Below are 18,579 nucleotides of genomic sequence, written 5' to 3' on the forward strand. Positions count from 1 at the left end.
TGTGACCCCTGGTCACCACTCCCTGTATGCAAACCCTCATTATCGCTCCCTGTTCTATAAGGTCCTGCAATGATGAGTACTCATTGTCCGATTCTTTGATCACATCAATTATATGATAAATTATGTAATTAAAATTCATTTTCCTCCATTGTCAGTCAAATCTGACCTTTCATCTTTACCCTTGCCATCACTACTTTGGTTCACCTCCCTTCTAAACGCCCAGAACTCATTTTCAGCCGGTTAAGTACCATCACATCACCCTGCTCAGAGCACTGCCGTGAGCCAGTCTCCTTCAGAGGTTCCCATGATCTCCGTGGCACGGCTTCTCGGCCTTTCTATAATCTGACTCTTGGCGCCCAATTTCCCCCTCACCCCTGCACACTCTCCTCCTGCCCTCGTCAGTCCTGGTTCCTCCTGGCTCCCCACCGCACACTCTGCTCGGGCCGCCGCGCGGCCCTCCCCTTTGTCCTGTCTTTCCCAGGCAGCCAGCGCTGACGGGGGCTGGTTCAGTCGCTCTGCTGCCTCAATTCACAGAAGTCTCCCTTCAACCAGCTCCTGCAGTCAGTGCTGCTGGCTCAGCAATGTCCTCTAATGGTCTCATCTTGTCACTCTGGCCTCATCCTCTGGATTGTAAGGTGCCTCGGGCAAACATTACACCTACACTAATGTACCCCCCACAGCCCACAACATTCAGATGCTCCGAAGTTTTCCCTAATAGACGCTGACTGATGGGGGGAACAATGTCCAAAAAGAAGACCATTCAAAGACACTTCCAGTGCCACAAAAACTGTACAAACCTAGTATACCTTACAACCCCTTTGAATGCACCGCTGTTCCAGGGAGGCAGTAAATTACGACCCAGTGTCAGCGAAGGGTCTGGGAATGGGGGCAAATTAGGCACCTGGGGGCAACACTTAAGGAGGCGCTCATTCACTCTCAGCAGACCCTGAGACCCCTATCACACACAGACCCGCCCTAAATGGCCAGAGAGCGACAGCCACCCAAGTCCCAGGCTTAAAAGATAAAACTCTATCAAAAAACAAACTAAACCAAATCAAGAGATGCATCCTAGGCAAGCCACAGAAAATCATTTTCCCAGGGTCATATGAAGAACAGACTAAGAGTTGATTTTCTGGTCTACCACTGCCTGCAGGATATGAAATGGTGGCAGGAACTATGGCATTAGCTTAAAGGAAGAAAGCTGTCTTCTAAGGGACACAGCTTCGAAATGGGAGCAAATACTGGATCCTCACGAGCCCAGTAGGCCAGTGCTGCTGTTTGGGCGGCTTCTCTTCTCTTGGCTCCACCTCAATATAAACTCACTCTGGCCTCAGTTGCCTCTTCCCAATGGATGCTGGGGACTGCTGTCATTTTGAAGGATGAGACAAGGCACTACTCAATCCAGGAAGAATTCTCATGAGAACTTAAATCTGCTGGAAAAACCTACTAGTAAAAAAATATAAACTCATACCACATCTTCCTTATATGTCTACACACTTCATTGCTTTTCTCTTCAATTCAATCACTTTTTCCCTGCACCAATGCTTTTAATTACAAGTGGGAAGGGATCTCAAGATTTTATTAAGATGCAGTTAGAGCTCACATGGCTGACTTTACCAAAATAAAGGGAGAAAATTTTAAGGTTGCTAAATATTGTTATTTTTAGCTTCTTAGAATTTTACTCAAATTCCCAGAGAGAAAAAATAATAATAGTGAAAACCATATAAAGTGACTCAGAAAGCACCTTTTTTTTTCCCTGCTGAGCATTCTGAGACCCGAGGAAGACGCTGAGAAAGATGAGGAGCAGAGGGAAGCATGGGTGCTTTGTCTCAGAATTGGAAGCGATGCAGGTGACATGACAGCTTCTTGGAAAATGGCAAAGAATGGATCCTTTTGGAGCAAGGAAGAAGGTACCCCAGCACTTCTTCCTTCCTCCCCGTGTATTATTCATTTTTTCATAGAACCCAGTTCTCCTCTGGGGCCAGTGGAGCATCCTTCTGAGTCACTTTCTGAACATGCTGGCACCCAGCAGTCACAGTGACATCCTGGAGAAACGCTGTGTTGCTTTGTACAATTATGTTGTACTTCAAGTGTCAGCACATTCTGATATGTAGATGGCCCAAAGGATGGGTAAATATTATGCCATTGAGGGCAACAGAGTTTATTTTTAAATAGAAAAGAAGTAGGAGAGAGAGTGGAGGTGGGTGGGGATTGCTTAATGTACTGAGACTAGAAGAATCCTTAATGGCTCACCTTATCCAGTCCTTCACATTTAAAAAAGGATAAAAGAATCCTTCTACATTCTGAGTTAACTACAGAGAAAGTAATTATAAACCTCCTTCAGAGTTTAAGAAAAAAATCAACAAATAAAAGGAGTCTCATGAAACTAGTGGCCAAATGGGCAAAGCCATATATAAATATATAAGAAAAATGTCCTTCCTGACCTTAAAGGGACAGGATGCCAGCACTGTGCTTTCAGCAATATTACTTTACAGCTGTCAGAGATGATTGACATGTTGTAAAATTCACCCACTTTATATGTAAAATTTGGTGATTTTTAAAAATGAACAAATTTAATAAATTGATTTCAATGACGGTGCAACCATCAGCACAGCCCCATTTCAGAACCCCATTTGCGGCCAAACTCTGCTCCAAGTGACCCTCAGTATGCTTCCCATCTCTATACATTTGCCTTTTCTGGAAATTTCACAAAAATGGAACCACATTATATGTATTCTTTTGCGATTGGCTTCTTTCAATTAGCATAGTTTCTGAGATTCATCCACATCGTAGCAATGTATTAATAGTCCATTACTCTTTAATGCTGAAGAGTATTTCATTGCAAGGATATACTGTATCTTGCTTATACACTCAACAGTTGATGGACATTTAGGCTGTTTCCAGTTTTGGGCTATTATGAATAATGTTACAGTAAACATTCATGCTTAAGTTGTCTGTGACATATGTATTCATTTCTCTTGGGTAAATTCCTAGGAATAGTATTTCTGGATTGTATAGTCCGTTTATGCTTAACCTTTTAAGAAACTACCAAACAATTTTCCAAAGTGGCTATACCATTTTACCTTCCCGTCAGTAATTTTTGAGGGTTCTAGTTCCTCCACATTTTTGCCAGCACTTTTTTGTCTATTTTTTAATTATAGCCACTCTATGAGTGGGTAGTGGTATCTCATCATGGTTATAACTTGCATTTCCCTAATGACTAATGATGTTGAGTTTCTTTTCACAGACTTATGAACCATTTATATATATATCTTCTTTAGTGAAATGTATACTGAAGTCTTTTTTATGGCTTTTTTCCATTTATTGCATGGAGAAGTTTCATTATTCCAAGTTAAAAGCAGACCCCAAGTAGTTACATTATACAAGCTGAGAGGTTTTTAAACTCATGACAAGGGACAGAAGGGAAATTCTACTCATTGCAAGGAAATCACTTAAGCTTCAGTGAGCCAAAAGCACTGAAAATCCATGAACCTTCAGCTGGTGTCTTAGCCAGTCCAGTCTCTATGAGGAACTGGCATACGTCTTCTGCTGGTCACCTTGTAGCTCAATTATTTCTCCCTATCCAGGATGCTCAGTTACAGTACATTGCCGACAAATTTCTTAAATGCCTTCATTACTTTCTTTTTATCACAATCATAGCGATCCCTTGGGCAGTAGTAAGGGTCTTCCTGACACTTCTCCATTTAATTCTTATCTGGATATAATCTTCAGTGCCAGCAGAAAGCAGTTTATCACCTTTAATGCATCAGCAAAGTCTTAGGAAGGCCGGGGGAAAGGGCACAAGAGGGCTCCCGGGATCCCTGGGCAGAAGGTCAGTGACTGGGGCCTATTAAGTATTTTTTTTTAAGACAGAGAGAGAGAGAGAGGGACAGATAGGGACAGACAGACAGGAAGGAAGAGAGATGAGAAGCATCAATTCTTTGTTGCAACTCTTTAGCTGTTCATTGATCGCTTTCTCATATGTGCCTTGATGGGGGTGGGGGGCTACAACAGAGCAAGTGACCCCTTGCTCAAGCCAGCGACCTTGGGCTCAAGCCAGATGAGCCTGCGCTCAAGCTGGCAACCTCAGGGTTTTGAACCTGGGCCCTCTGCATCCCAGTCCAATGCTCTATCCACTGCACTCTGCCTGGTCAGGTTATTGAAGTCTTTTGACTATTTTTAAATCAGTTTGTATATAGTCTCAGTGAGGTGTAACAATTCTTTATATACTCTGGACACATATACCCTTTATCAGATATATGATTTGCAAATATTTTCTCCTAGGCTGTGGCTTGATAGGGTTGCAGGCCTATCATGGAGGAGGGGCCATGACCCCTTCCTCCCTTAAGTAGACAAAGGGACATTAAAAATCTGGACATTCCAGATCGCCTCCCCTCAGACATCCGGATTGACTCACCCAGGTGTGGAAGGTCCCCTAGCTTACTTACTGTTAATCCTTTTTTCCCTGTAACGACTACCAGCCCCCACCCTCGAATCCCCTATTTAACCCTACCTGTTAGAGAACCGGTTGCTGACCTCCGCCTTAGGAGTGAGCCCAGCAGATGACCCCCTAATAAACTTTTCTTGCCTGAACTCAGGTGTCCTCCTTCAGCTGACCTTATATGACTTTTATTTTTATTTTCTTAACAATGTCTTTTGAATTGCAAAATATCTTAATTTATCTACTAAGAAATTAAGCCAAATTTATCAATTATTTTATGGCTCATGTTTTTGGTGTCAAATCTAAGAACTCTGTTTATGATTCTTACTCTGTTTTCTTCTAAGGGTCTTCTAATTTTAGGTCTTACATTTAGGCCTGTGATCCATTTTGAGTCAATAATGTGAAGCAAGGATCTAAGAATGTTTTTGTTTTGTTTTGGCCCATGGATGTCTGACTATTCCAGCACCATTTGTTCAAAAGAAAATCTTTTCTCAAATAATGCCTTGGAACCTTTATCGAAAATCAATAGATCATAATTCTTATGCCAATACCACAATGCCAATACCACAATGTCTTCATTATTCTAGCTTTACAGTGAGTTTTCAAATTGTGAAGTTTAAGTCCTCCAACTTGTTCTTTTTTTCAAAATAGTTTTGGCTACTGCATTGCTAATAAATTTCCAGATCAGTTTGTGAATTTTACCAACAAGCCTGCTGGGATTTTGATGGGGATTGCATTAAATTTATTCACCAATTTAGTAAGAATTTCCATCTTAACAATATTGAGTCTCTCCATTTATTGAGATCTTTAATTTCTCTCAGAAAGGTTGTAGTTTTCAGTGTATGAATCTTACACTTCTTCATTAAATTTCTAAGTATGTTTTTCCTTTTTGATGCTATTGGTGAATAGAATTTTAATTTTATTTTTATGAGAATGACTGCTCATTCTCAATATAGAAAACTACAATTGATTTTTGTACAATGATCTTGCATCCTGAGACCTTGATAATTGTTCATTAGTTCAACTGGTGTTTTTATAGATTCCTTAGGGTTTTCTACATATAAGATAATGTCATCTGTGAATACAATTTTTTTTCTTTATTGCACTGCCCCAAACCTTCAGTACAATGTTGAGTAAAGTGGTTAGAGTGAACATTCTTGTGTTGCTCCCAATCTTAGGAAGAAAGTATTCAGTTTCACCATTAAGTACAATGTGAGCTACAGATTTTTCACAGATGCGCTTTTCATGTTGAGGATGTACCCTTCTTTTACTAGTTTGTTGAGAGGTTTTATCATGAATAAATTTGAGTTTTGTCACAGTTTTTCTGTATCTACTGGTGTCATTATGTATTTCTGTCTTTTACTGTATTAATATAATTGTATTACATTAATTTACATATGTTAAACCAGCTTTGCATTCCTAGGATAAATCTCTGTTGATCATGGGGTATGTTACCTTCTGCATGTTACCAAATTTGGTTTGCTAATATTTTATTAAAGATCTATGTTCATGAGGGATATTGATCTATACTGTTATGATTTTATTTTATTTTTTTGGTCTGGCATTAATGTCAGGGTAACTCACCTTACAGAATAAATTAGGAGTTATTCCCTTTTCTTCTACTTTCTAAAAATATTTCTTCTTTAAATATGGAAGAGAATTCATCAGTAAAGCCAATTGGGCCTGGGTTTTTCTTTGTGGAGTTTTAATTTCTACTTACATTTGTTTACTTGTTATGATTATTCAGGTTTTCCATTTATTCTTGAGTCAATATTCCTAATTTGTGTTCTTCTGGGAACCTGTCTCTTTCATCTGAATTGTCTAATTTTCTGGTATAAAGTTAATCATAATATGAACAATATGCAATGCTTTTAGTTGCTATAGGATCAGTAGTGATATGCCTTCTCTTATTTCTAATTTTGATCATTTGTATCTTTTTGTATTATCCTCTATTGTTTTTGATGAAAGGTCATCCATTAATCTTATTTTTTTCTATCCCTCTTTCCTCTTTTAGAATTGTTATCATATACATACTACTGTGCTTGATGTTGTCCCCCAGGTCTGTAAGTCTCTGTTTATATTTCTTCTTTAGATTGAATCATTTCTTTTGTCCTGTCTCCTGGTTCACTGACTTTTCTTCTGCCATCTCCAATCTGTAATTGGGTACCTCTAGAGAGTTTTTCACTCCATTTCAGTTATCATACTTTTTAACTCCAGATTTTCCATTCAGTTCTCTTTTTAAAAAGAATTTCTATCTCTTTATTGTGATTCTATAATTCATTGAGTTTTCCCTTGAATTCTTTAAACACAGTTTCCTTTATATCTCTGAACATATTTAAATAGCTGCATTGCATCTTTTTCTGCTAAGTCCTAAATCTGAGGACACTCAGTCAGACACAGTTCCTATTGACTGCTTTTTTCCTATGTATAAATCGCACTTTCCTGTTTCTCTGAATGCCACTGATTTGTTATTGAATACCAGACACTTTACATAACGTATGGTAGCAACTCTGGGTTCTGACTTTCTCCCAGAGCATTGTTGCTGGTCTTTCTGTTTTGTAATTTGCCGGAACTAAGTCTATAAGATCTGTCTCCCATATAAGGTACAGTTTCTGAGGTTTTCACCCCCTTTTCTCCCCTTTTTATAATTTTAAGCCTGCTCCCTTAGGTTCATCCGCATATCTGCACACTTAGTGTTCTGGGAAAAACTAGTCAGAGGTTTTGCACATACACCTTGAGCCAGAAAGACTTCCTCTCTCTGTTTCTGACTCTGTGAGAGATGGGGAACACATTCAAATTTCAGGTGGTTTTCAAGTCTGCCCCCGCCCTTCCTTTCTGCGGGCTCTCTCCTATCTCCTCTGCGTGTATGGCTCTGCTGCCAGAGATGTGTGAGTGCGTTTGGCATACTCCACCTCTGCTCCTCGTCATCCTGGGATACATGGAGCGGTCCTGATGGCTCTGTTGCCCACCAGAACTACCTACAAATATTGACTGACTTACGACCTATGCAACTTATGACCATTCGACTTTATGACCACAATCGCTAGCCACAACTGCTCCGCATTTGGCAGCACAAGCGTTGCCCAGCTGGGCGTACGACAGTGCGGACCAACTTCCGGCAGCACTACCATCTCTGCGTGCACCATTTCAACTGTTATCCCAGACTTGGTACAGCAATTTACGTTTTGTGTCTTGGATATTTTTCATCAAACCCCTCCCAAGATGTCTACCAAGAGGAAATTGTCTTTGCAAATATTAAACCAGTTATACTGGTAATGCAGTGTTTTACTTAAACCTGACGAATGTAAAAATAAGAAACAAAATGGTGTAGAGATGATACAAATGGCATAAAATGAACAAAGAAAATTATGACATATAACAATAATGAAAGAAAATTATGATAAAACATGACTTAAAGATTTTTATAACATCATTTCACAGTACTGTACATATAGCCTACTCAACTTACGACCAAATCGTGTTATGACCAGTCTGTTGGAACCAATCGTGGTTGTAAGTCGAGCACTAGCTGTATTAAGTCCCCAGCTAGATCACTGGTCCATTGCTTGTCCCAAAGAGGACTGTAAACTCAAGACAGTGGAGCTACTGGTTCTTCTTGTTTATTAACCATTGACACGGCCACTTTAACTGAAAATATTCCAAATGGAGTATTCTGGAAGCACCAGCAAGGCTGCTGGTTGTCATAGGCTGCCATGCTCTGGTCAAACTATCACACTGACAAAGCTGGGGAGGAGGGAATCGTAGCAACCTTAGCAATAATGCCACAAACGCATGCCATTCCCACCCAAAGCTTAGCAGTTTTCACGAACAAATAAATGCTTCTCAGTTTGTTGCATGCCTTTGGCCAATTTTTAGAGAACTAAAATGGATATTTTTGGCAGTCTCTGCCTAGCTTCCTAGTTGACTTGGGGGGAGAGAATTTGTCAGCCTACTCCCTCCGTCACGCCAGAAGTCCCTGCCGCAGCCACTCCCGGGGCTCTGCTGACATTAGAGTGACTAGTTAGAGTAGGCCATGCAGGTGAAAATATCACAGTGAAATCTTGTTTTCAAAGAAAAACATTTGCTTTTGTCTTCTGGGAAGACAAAATCAACCAACAAACATAAAGGTTACTAAAGGCACAAGATTAAATGATTATCTCATTAGAATAAATTAATTAAGAAATACCACTCCTCAGAAGCAGCGCCTTAGGCCCTGCAACTTGAACCTTTCCCAGACCTTAGAGAAATGAAGTACTTCACTAGGAGGAACTGGTCCCAAAGCACTTCAGTGCAGATCATATGTCCCACAGCTGATTCTCTGTGCCTTCTATTTCTTATTTTTCCACCTCTTTATATTATGCTTCAGCCATGGTCAGTCTTACACAATGGGCATTCTCATAATAGTTCTTTTTTTTTTTTTTTAAGTGAGAGGAGGGAAGTTAGTGAAACAGACTCCCATATGCCCCCAACCAGGATCCACCTGGCAGCCCCCATCTGGCACCGATGCTTGAGTCAAACAGGCTATTTTTAGTGCCTGAGGCTGATGCACTCAAATCAACCCAGCCATTTTCATGGGCCAAGTGAACGCTCAAACCAATTGAGCCACTGGCTGTGAGAGGGGATGAGAGAGAGAAGGGAGAGAGAGAGAGGGAGAGAAGCAGATGGTTGCTTCTCCTGTGTGCCCTGACTGGGAATCAAACCCAGGATGTCCATATGCCAGGCCAACGCTCTATCCACTGAGTCAACTGGCCAGGGCCAATATTTCCTTTTTTGAAGTCTTCATTAAAGTCCCCAAACTGGCCATTGGCCTATTTTCCTTGCTCTATCACCTCTGATGGGCTGAGACCTCTTGGGCAAGTCAGTTGAGTTCTGTACACCCTCACAGGTCTCAGGAAGAAAGATAAGAACTGCCCCATGCCCTGGCTGGATAGCTCGGCTGGTTAGAGCATTGTCCCAAAATGCAGAAGTTGCCAGTTCAATCCCCGGTCAGGGAACATTCAGGTACAGATCGATGTTCTTGTCTGTCTCTCTCTCCCTTCCACTCTCGCTAAAATCAATAAAAGTAAAAAAAAAAAAAAATGAACTTCCCCATGCATCCAGGAGTCCAGTCTCTTGGAAACCAGGAGAAGGTTTAGAGGGTTTTTTGGGCAAAACCTCTCATGTCCAGAGGGGTCAGTGGAGGCTCAGGAAAGTTAGGGATTTACCCAGGTCACCTTGCAGGAGCATGATAAAGAAGGCCTCAGAAATTGTCACCTGAGTGCCTGAGGATCAGGCTGAAGGCCAGGCAGGAAGATCACACCTGACACGACACAGGCTCTGGGCACACTGGACACAAAGGCCCTGAGACCATTTTGGCCCCACCCCTCCTCTCTCTTACCTTAGCGAAGAAAATCCAGGCTGCGCACTGCCCTGGGGCCAGCAGGCTTTTCAGCTTCACGGTGCTGAACATGAGAAGGAATCCTAACAATCCACTGGGAGGAGAGAACATTCTGTCAGTGAGGCTTGTCTTCTTCGAGCCAACAGGTAACTATTTTCTGTTACATTTTACCAGTCAATTTCTAATCATCACACATCTATTTCATCTGTCTTTTACAGTGATCTCTAGATTAAAACACCCCAAATTAAAAACCCCATTCAGCTCTACTTTTCTATGATGACAGCATTTTACTAGAGGTGGGAGGACAGGTGTAGAAATTCGGGAGGGCTCTCTGACTAAATCATGAAAGTAAACAAACATGGAGGACAGGACCTCCTGCTCCCTCCCCTGTGACATCTGGAGCTCTGTGCTTGCCTAGGTAGAGCTTCAGTGTTTTCAAGCAGAATGAACTGCCAGGGAAAGCATTCCAGAGGGAAATTCACCATTTGAGGACGGAGCGTCTGTGCTGCACTGGTCCCGGTTCCGGTAAGAACCTGGAAGAAGTCTGGGTGCAGTAGCGGCAGTCCCCACACCAGGAGAACCTGCACAGAAACTGCACTTTGACAACGATGCCGCAGCCCAGGTGTGTGACCCGAGAGAACCCCTGTCAGGGGCCCGAGGCTGGGGCAGCATCTCGGGCTATTCAGAGGTCGGCACCCGCCGGGCACCGACACAGCAGGGAGGGGAAGCAGTGGCCTGCTCTGGAGCCATTTTCAAGTGTCGCTGTGTGGCCAAGTCCAAAGCAAAGGGAGCTCCAAATAGAACGGTCACTCCTCCTGACACTTGGAGGCAGGGTGACTGGGGCAGCATTGCAGACCACTCCGTGACAGGGGCTGACTTCCAGCACATACGTGCAAGTGGGGTCTGAGTGTGAACTTTATCTGGAGTTGAAAATTGCAAAGCAAGACACAAGACTGCAGTTACTTCCTAAATCAAAGAGGGGGGTCTTATGAGCTGTCCCTGTTTGCACCCCAGGGCCTCGGGCGCCATTTGACCTTTATTATAGGCACTGGTGTGTGGCTCCAACACTGATGGTGACCTCTGAGAGGTCTGGGCCTGAACTTGGGCTTCGATGTATTGTCCCCAACAGGGCCAAGCACGGAGCCCTGGTCATCGTAGGTATCACATCAATGTTTGACAGGCTGACTTTCCAGCAGCTTGAATTAAATTAAGGCAAATTTCACAGAAATGTGTGCCTTCACTTCTTTAGATTAGACCAATCACAGCCACATTCTTGGGTCAGGACCAGAGATGGGCATTAGGCTTCCCTTGTGTGTCTATCAGCCTGTTTGGCCTGGCTGACCTGCAATTTTGTTCTGATTTGCACCTGTAGAGATGGGAGGCTGGGCAGCTATGGATTCAGATGTTGAGTCACTCATACCTGGAAGGCAAGGGGCCCTTGTGGGTAAGCAGCAGGCTGGAAATCAAGCGCCCTAAATCTCTGTTCTTGGTGGTGTTCATTGATCCTTATAACCCTGACCAAATCTCCTTTTTTCCTTTTTCCATTTTTTTTTCTTGCCTCTGGCAGTGTGATCTTAAAGCAGAAATGAGCATAGCAGTCCCCATTCTACCTTCTGGGAATCAGACATTTTTCAGAACAGAAAGGTTCCCAGCCCCAATTCTCATTTTATTAACAAGCAACTGAGGCACAGGTAAAATTATAATCTCAATTTCCACAGCTCTTCAAACCTCACCACGGATGCTCTTGGCCAGAGAGACAGAGAGAGATGCCGCCAGTGCCCGTGGCTGTGAGATGAGTGTGTAAAGTACGGCAGACAGCACTCAGGGCTCTCCTTGGGGGTTCTCACCCTCTGCGTCCAAGGAGTTAACAACTTCACAGGCGCCTGTCCAGTCTCCCATATCCCCTTCCTCTCTGGTCTTTCCTCTCCTCTCCACCTCTAGCAAGAGGAACGGCATGGTCCACGTTGACCTCGCCTCTCAGCACAGCTGCTTGCTGGAACTGAGCTACTCCTGGTTTTTGACCTACATGCTTACGAAAGCATCCACGACTCGCTCCCATCCCTTGACTTGTATGTCTGTGAATAATTTCTAAATTACCCATGAACCCTTAACTTTCTCCTTTTTTTTCAGCTCTTCTACCTGTTGCTATGGAAGCAGATCTTAAAATCATTGGGAAAACCCTAGAAATGAAAGAGCCTGGGCTTCCTGCTAATGGGGTGTCCAGGTCATGGCTACTCCCACTATCCCCTCAGACCTCCATGACCCCTTCTGAGCTCCCCCAGGACCTGGAGGATCCTCGAGATAAGACAGGGAAAAGCAGCACATTCTTAAAACAGGTTAAGGACTGAAGCCAGGGGTTAAAATAAAGCTGAGAATTAAATCAATCCAAATCAATATTTCCAAATCCTTCAAATAAGAGTTCCTGATTTCTCATGTTGGGTTATGAAAAAGTTGTAGGTTGAAAGAGGCAGAAACGGAGCCAAAATGTCATCTCACAAAGCCAACAGCAATGGGCTGTGAACGATGTTGCTCTGTTCCAAACAACCATATCTCCTCCACAACCCGTTTGCCCACGCTGCCAATACCCACAGGCAAACAAGTCCATGGGCACCAGAACAGCACTAACACGCTTAGCACACATTCCTAGCTAAGGGACCAGGCCTGACCAGATGACAGGAACCAGGAAGATGAATTCTGTCAGTGTTCTCCTGAAAGTCTTCCGAGGATGATAAATCAATCAATCTGAGGCTCAAATGCAGAAGCAAACGCTATATAATATTGATTTTTTTGGGTACTAACAACCCCTATTGGAAACAGTTCCTAGCCACAGATCAGCATTTTGACTCTGTAAAGAGTCACTACTTGACAGGGTAAAATCCTCTATGTCTGGAAATAGGTGGTCTGACTTTTATGTAGCAATTGTTCATGGTCTCTTGGCATTTTATTTACAGTTGACCAGAGCAGGTAATAAAATGGCCATCATTTATTGGGCTAGGCGAATGCTCAGGGCTTTAAATATGTACCTTATTCAATACACACAGTCACACTGCATTGCTACTATTTTTCCAGTTTATAGATGAGAGAACTAAATGAAGGCTTGAGAGATCTAGGAACACTTAACCACAGATCACACAATTAGGAAGCAGCAAGGCTGGAATTCAACCCAAGTGTGGTTTTACCACGATATCAGAATACATGCTGTGGGCTGTCCACAGACACCTTTCAGCTTCTGCGCGTAATAAAGTCAAGCAAAGAGAAGAAAGGGAACTAGGATGGCTATAAACTTCTATGTATCCAATTCTGCCCATTTAATCGGTCTACATCCCTGCATACTTGCCAAGGTCAATAATAAAGATCGCCTTGTTGTCCAGGCATCTCTTAGTCAATGCTTTCCAAAATCTGTTTCTCATAGTCTTGGGGGTTCAGTTGAGGGTTTTTTGGGAGGTTACCCTTCAGGAGCAAGAGGGAGGCCAAGGTAGAGTTGAGAAGGTTAGGATTGTGGACCCAAATCTTCCCTTGAACTCAATCAGTTTGGTCAATACTATATACTGAAATTCTGTTTAAGAACTGCTGGTGGAGAAAAAAAAAAATCAGGAAATCCTAGGTCTTCAGCAAATTTGAAAACCACTGCTATGGCCTAAAAACTGCTGCAGGACAGGGCTCCTCAAAGGTCCCAGGCCAGCCCTGAGTCCCTGCGGGTGTTCAGAGCAACCGCTGTCGGCCCAGGGAGCTGCTCTCACGCCTGCACCCGCCACCTCTCTGCCACTCACTTGGATCATGGCACCGACCCTGGACTTCACCGAAATGAAGACACAGCTAGTAGTACAGGGACATAAATTCATAGTGCGAGGGTTTTACTAGTTGAGATTACCTGGCCCAGCAGCTGCCATGGAATCTGTAGAAATACAGGAACGGGAAGTCCAGGACTCCGAGGAGATCACCTGAGGGGCAGAGCAAGGGTGAGACCAAGGCCACATGTCCGGGGCCCTACAATGTCCCAGCAACGCAGCGCAAGGGTCTCTAGCACAGTGAACCCTCTGAGCACTGAGCTGCCCAGCACTGAATTCATGCTGGCATTCCCAGGGTTTCTATGTTACTGGCTTTTTCTTATAATAATAATAATAATATAATAATATAATGCCCATTTAGTGAGAGTCTGTCCGGGGCAGGGCCCCATGCTAAAAAAGCTTTATGTACATTAATCTCTTTCAGTCCTTACAACAACCCCATGAAGTTTCATTACCCACATTTTAACCAGAGGTCAGAAAAGCTAAGAGACTTGCCTAAGATTGCACAACTCTGCAACTGCGGAGCCCAGTGTGAACCGTCCCTCGCAACCCTGGGACCTTTCCTCTCTGCCAGGCAGCCATCCTGCCTGAGGTGGAGCACAGGACAAAAACAGTCCTTTTCTCAAAAGATTCTTCTATTCTTTTCTGCCTTACATCTAGAAAAAGGCTGTGTGCCTCTGACATCCTTTGTCATTTTTGTGCTAACTACTGCGTGAACGGTGCCGGGGCCAGACTGACCGTGCATACTCATCTTAGCTTAAGGTCCAAAGGGCACATTTATTTCTAGTGAAGTAAGTTCATTCTTTTAGTTCCACTTGGTGCAAGAGGAAATAATCACACGTATTGGCTGCTTCTCTCTCTGGAATTTGAACTTGGTCACAAACAAGAAGTCAGGAGATTAAAAAAGCAAAAAGCCTTCCAAAAATGTCCCGAGAAGAGGAATTAAGCATTTCCACAGCAGATAGCTTAATCCTTCCAGACCTGGGATTTCTGAGGCGCAGGCAGAGGCAGGCGCTCCAGGCCCCTGGCCTCGGCCTGCCTCTCAGTTCTGGATGGACTGCAGCAAGAAGGGCCATTTTTCCGAGTGGGCACCACATGGCAGGTGCACAGTGGGGTGTACACACATCATTTCCTTCACCATCACTCTTACTCATCAAGAGTTTCAGGACAAACAACACAATAGTATGCTACACTTCCTGAGAGACCTAATAATTTCAAGTGATTCAGCCATCTAGTATTGGGAAAGAAAGGTCTGAATTCCATTTCTCTGGAGAGTTGTTTTCTTTTTTTTATTTTTTATTATGACTATTGTTTTGTTCCTTTTATGCATATGTGTGTGCTTAACTAAAAGGAAAGGGTCTCATGGGATGTGGGTTTTGTGCACCCCAGTAAGAAGTTCAGAGTTCTTGGTCTCTGTACCAATGGGCCATGATTCCACTGAGTACCTTTTTTATTTTATTTTAAGTGCGATTAGGGGAGATACAAAGACAGACTCCTGCATGAGCCCCAGCCAGGATCCACCTGGCAACCCCTGTCTAGGGCTGCTGGCAACCAAGCTATTTTTAGTGCCTGAGGCGGAGGCTCCATAGAACCATCTCAGCACCCACGGCTGACATGCTTGAACCAATCGAGCCATGGCTTCAGGAGGAGAAGAGAAAGAGAAAGAAAAGTGGAAGGGGGAGGGGTGGAGAAGCAGATACTCGCTCCTCCTGTGTGCCCCGACCAGGAATCAAAGTTGGGACTTCCACACACTGGGTGGATGCTCTACTGCTGAGCCAACCAGCCAGGGCCTCCACTGAGTACCTTTATCATACACTTGGGACCTATATTGGTGGAGGGACTTTGTAAATGACATCATCAGGCTCAGACCATCATCTGAAGTCCCTTTCCCCAAAGAAGTGAGAGCACCGAGGTGACCCAGAGCACCCGGGCCGAGAGGGCACCGGAGCCCTGCTCAGCTGGGGGAGGGATGTCTGTGGAGGATGTGCTGTGTCTCCATGGCAGCTGTCAGCTCCTGGCTCTTTCCCAGTTTCCCTCTCAGTGTGAGAGAAACTGCAGCCAGTCAGTGTGATCGTGAGGGAGGCAGAGAAGGAGATAATATTAAACACAGAACCTCGAGATTCCCTGGGCACTGCCTCTTCCCAGCGCCCAGCCTATCATCGAGAGGTGAACTAGACTCGGGGTGCTTTGGTAACCTTTCCAGCCCAACCCAGGCTGTAGAGGGGTCAGAGATAGACAGGGAAGAGGATACAAAAATAAAGTCACTATCCTCGGGAATTCACCAGTTATATTAAATCCCTCACCCAAATCCTGAACACTGATCCTGTAAATTATTGAGAGAGAGAACAGCTCACTCTCTGAGCCATTTCTAAAATTTCCATACATTTCTTACATGGCACTAAGCTGACCTCATGCCTGCTGTCCTTCTAAAACTATCAGTCCTTGGGACAGGGACTACCTTACTCATCATTTGCATCCACTGTGTGAAAACCGTCCGGGCCACACAATAACCACTATGAACTGAGAGTATCTGACAGACTTAACCCCCTCTTGCTTCCTTTGGACGGAATGTTCTAAATACCTTCTAGTTGATATGCTAGTCCTCAATCTGAAATTGACCCAAATGCTTGCCCTCTGACGCCTTCAGCCTGCCTTCTCTTTGACTAAAGTAGCGCTCTTAGATGGACAGAGTGCACCCCAACCTCTAAACAGCCGAGGGTGGTGACTGTGCTACAAACAGCCCTGAGGCTGTTGCAGTGTGTGGCTGGCTGACCTCAACCACATGAGGACTAGATCCAGGAGCCTAAAAACTTTGTAAAGAAGCTCAGAAAAAACCCCTGCACCATCCAGTGCAGAATGCACAACTGAAGCACCAATTAAGTGGCTCAAGAGTTGTAAACACGTTTTGTGGCATTAACATGTAGCTGATGCAATAAAGTCTGGGTCTGGTTAAAATTCTGCTGGCTCTCTGAGCAAGGGAGTGAAACTCCTTTCTCTGAAGATCACAGAGCATGAAATTGCCCTGGTGAAAGTGTGGCACGATCTTACCACATTCAAGCCTAATTGGTATTTGAATATCAAGAAAATTTCCTCTCACCACAGTTAGCCCTCAGAACTGGCAGGAGAACGGAAGGTCAGTTCCCAGAAGTGACCAGTGCTGCTTTCTTTATCTCACACATGAGCAATGGACACACCAGGTAACAAGGTCATTGCTGGGTCAGACCTATGGTTCTCCCTGCTCTTCTGGTGCCTTGAGATTCTTCCTCTTGACCATCACAGGAGAGGGGCCAACTTTCAAACACGGGAAGAATTTCTCTTCTCTATTACTGCTTAAAACAGTCTGAGGGGAAGCAAGGTTCCCAGACTCTTGGAGCCTCTGCATGACACATGAGGTTGAGAAATTAGAGGGAGGACATAGATTCTACCCACTAAGACGGAAACCCAGGTCCTGATGGGAAAAATGGCAGAGCCTGCGCCTAGGACTTGGAGAACAACCTGATCTCTGCCGTTATGTCCCATGTGCCCCAAAGGCTGTAACCTAAGCTGCATCATCTGCACCTCCAAGAAAGCTTACCTTTCTAGTTACTCATGAGCGAGTGAGAGGCTCAGCTCAGTCAGAAGCACTGCTGAGACCAGGATCCACCCCCTAGAACAGCTGCAGTAAGACTGACAACTGTCGGTGAGGATGTGGAGCAACTGAAACTCCCATTCATTTCTGGGTGGGACTGTAAAATGGGACCGTACTTTAGAAAACTGGCATTTTCTTTAAAAGTTATATATATATAAATACACACACACTCTAAGACCCAGAAATTCTACTCCTGAGTATTTATCCAAGAGGCAGGAAAACAGAAGTCCACAAAAAGACTGATATAAAAATGTCCATGGCAGCTTTATTATAACAGTCAAAAACCTGGAAACAGCTCAGGCGAGCATCAAAAGGTGAGTGGTTAAAAGGCGGTATGCTCACACAATGGCACACTACTCGGCAATAAAAGGGAATAGACCAGTGATACACACACAACCTGGGTGAATCTCTGAACACCATGCTGAACGAAAGAGCCTGACACAAAGGGACACTTCCCGTGTAAGACCATTTATATGAAGCTCTAGATTAGACTAAACTTTTCTATAGTAACAGAAATCAGATCAGTAGTGACTTTTGGTGGTGGGTGAGGAGAGAATGACTAAAAAGGGGTGTGAGAAAATCTGTAGAGAAAAAATGTTCTATATTTTGATAGGGTATGAGTTACATAGGTATATATATTTGTCAAAACTGGTCAAGCTGTACATTTAAGATAGCTGCATTTCATATATGTAAATTATATATAGATTTTAAAACATTTTCTAAGTGCTACCAAATAAGATGCAAGTAAAAAAGAAGAGGTGAGAATAAAACAAAAACAATAAAGCCTCCATTTAAAGTGTCAGAAATTGTCTGACCAGGCAGTGGCACAGTGGATAGAGTATCTGCTGGGGACACTGAGGACCCAGGTTCAAAATCTTGAGGTTCCCAGCTTGAGTGCGGGCTCACCAGCTTCAGTGCAATGTCACCAGCTTGAGCGTGGGGTCAATCATGACCCCATGGTTGCTGGCTTGAACCCAAGGTCGCTGGCTTGAGCCCAAAGTTGCTGGCTTGAGCAAAAGGTTGCTGGTTTGAGCACGGGGACACTGGCTTGGCTAAAACCCCTGGTCAAGGCACATATTAGAAAGCAAACAATGAACTAAGGTGCCTCAACAAAGAATTGATCTTTTCATCTCTCTCCCTTTCTGTCTGTCTGTCCCTGTCTGTCCCTGTCTGTCTCTCTCTTTCTCTCTCTCACATGTGCTAAAAAAAAAAAAAGGTAAAAAATTATTAGCAGATCCTTGAAAAAGAGACTGTACCTATGGGTCTTGACTCTTACTACGTCTTCTCTGGTGCAGGTGTGGGGAAGATGCTGGCTGCGGGCACTAGACAGAAAGAGTAATGAGCA

The 18,579-nt window shown here is 43.8% G+C and overlaps 1 protein-coding gene across 2 annotated transcripts in view; it reads right to left on the minus strand.

Moving 5' to 3' along the window:
• The window catches only part of LOC136382842 (UDP-N-acetylglucosamine transporter TMEM241), a 101,967-nt gene that overhangs the window by 16,133 nt on the left and 67,255 nt on the right, over positions 1-18,579 (minus strand). For both annotated transcript variants that reach the window (XM_066352200.1, XM_066352201.1), the window contains 2 exons: positions 13,690-13,759; positions 9,819-9,912 (listed from right to left, as the gene is read on the minus strand). In XM_066352200.1, coding sequence (XP_066208297.1) covers positions 9,819-9,912; positions 13,690-13,759 — 164 coding nt within the window. The remainder of the gene's footprint in view (positions 1-9,818; positions 9,913-13,689; positions 13,760-18,579) is intronic.

The sequence above is a fragment of the Saccopteryx leptura genome, chromosome 11, assembly GCF_036850995.1.
Source record: "Saccopteryx leptura isolate mSacLep1 chromosome 11, mSacLep1_pri_phased_curated, whole genome shotgun sequence".
NCBI lineage: Eukaryota > Metazoa > Chordata > Mammalia > Chiroptera > Emballonuridae > Saccopteryx > Saccopteryx leptura.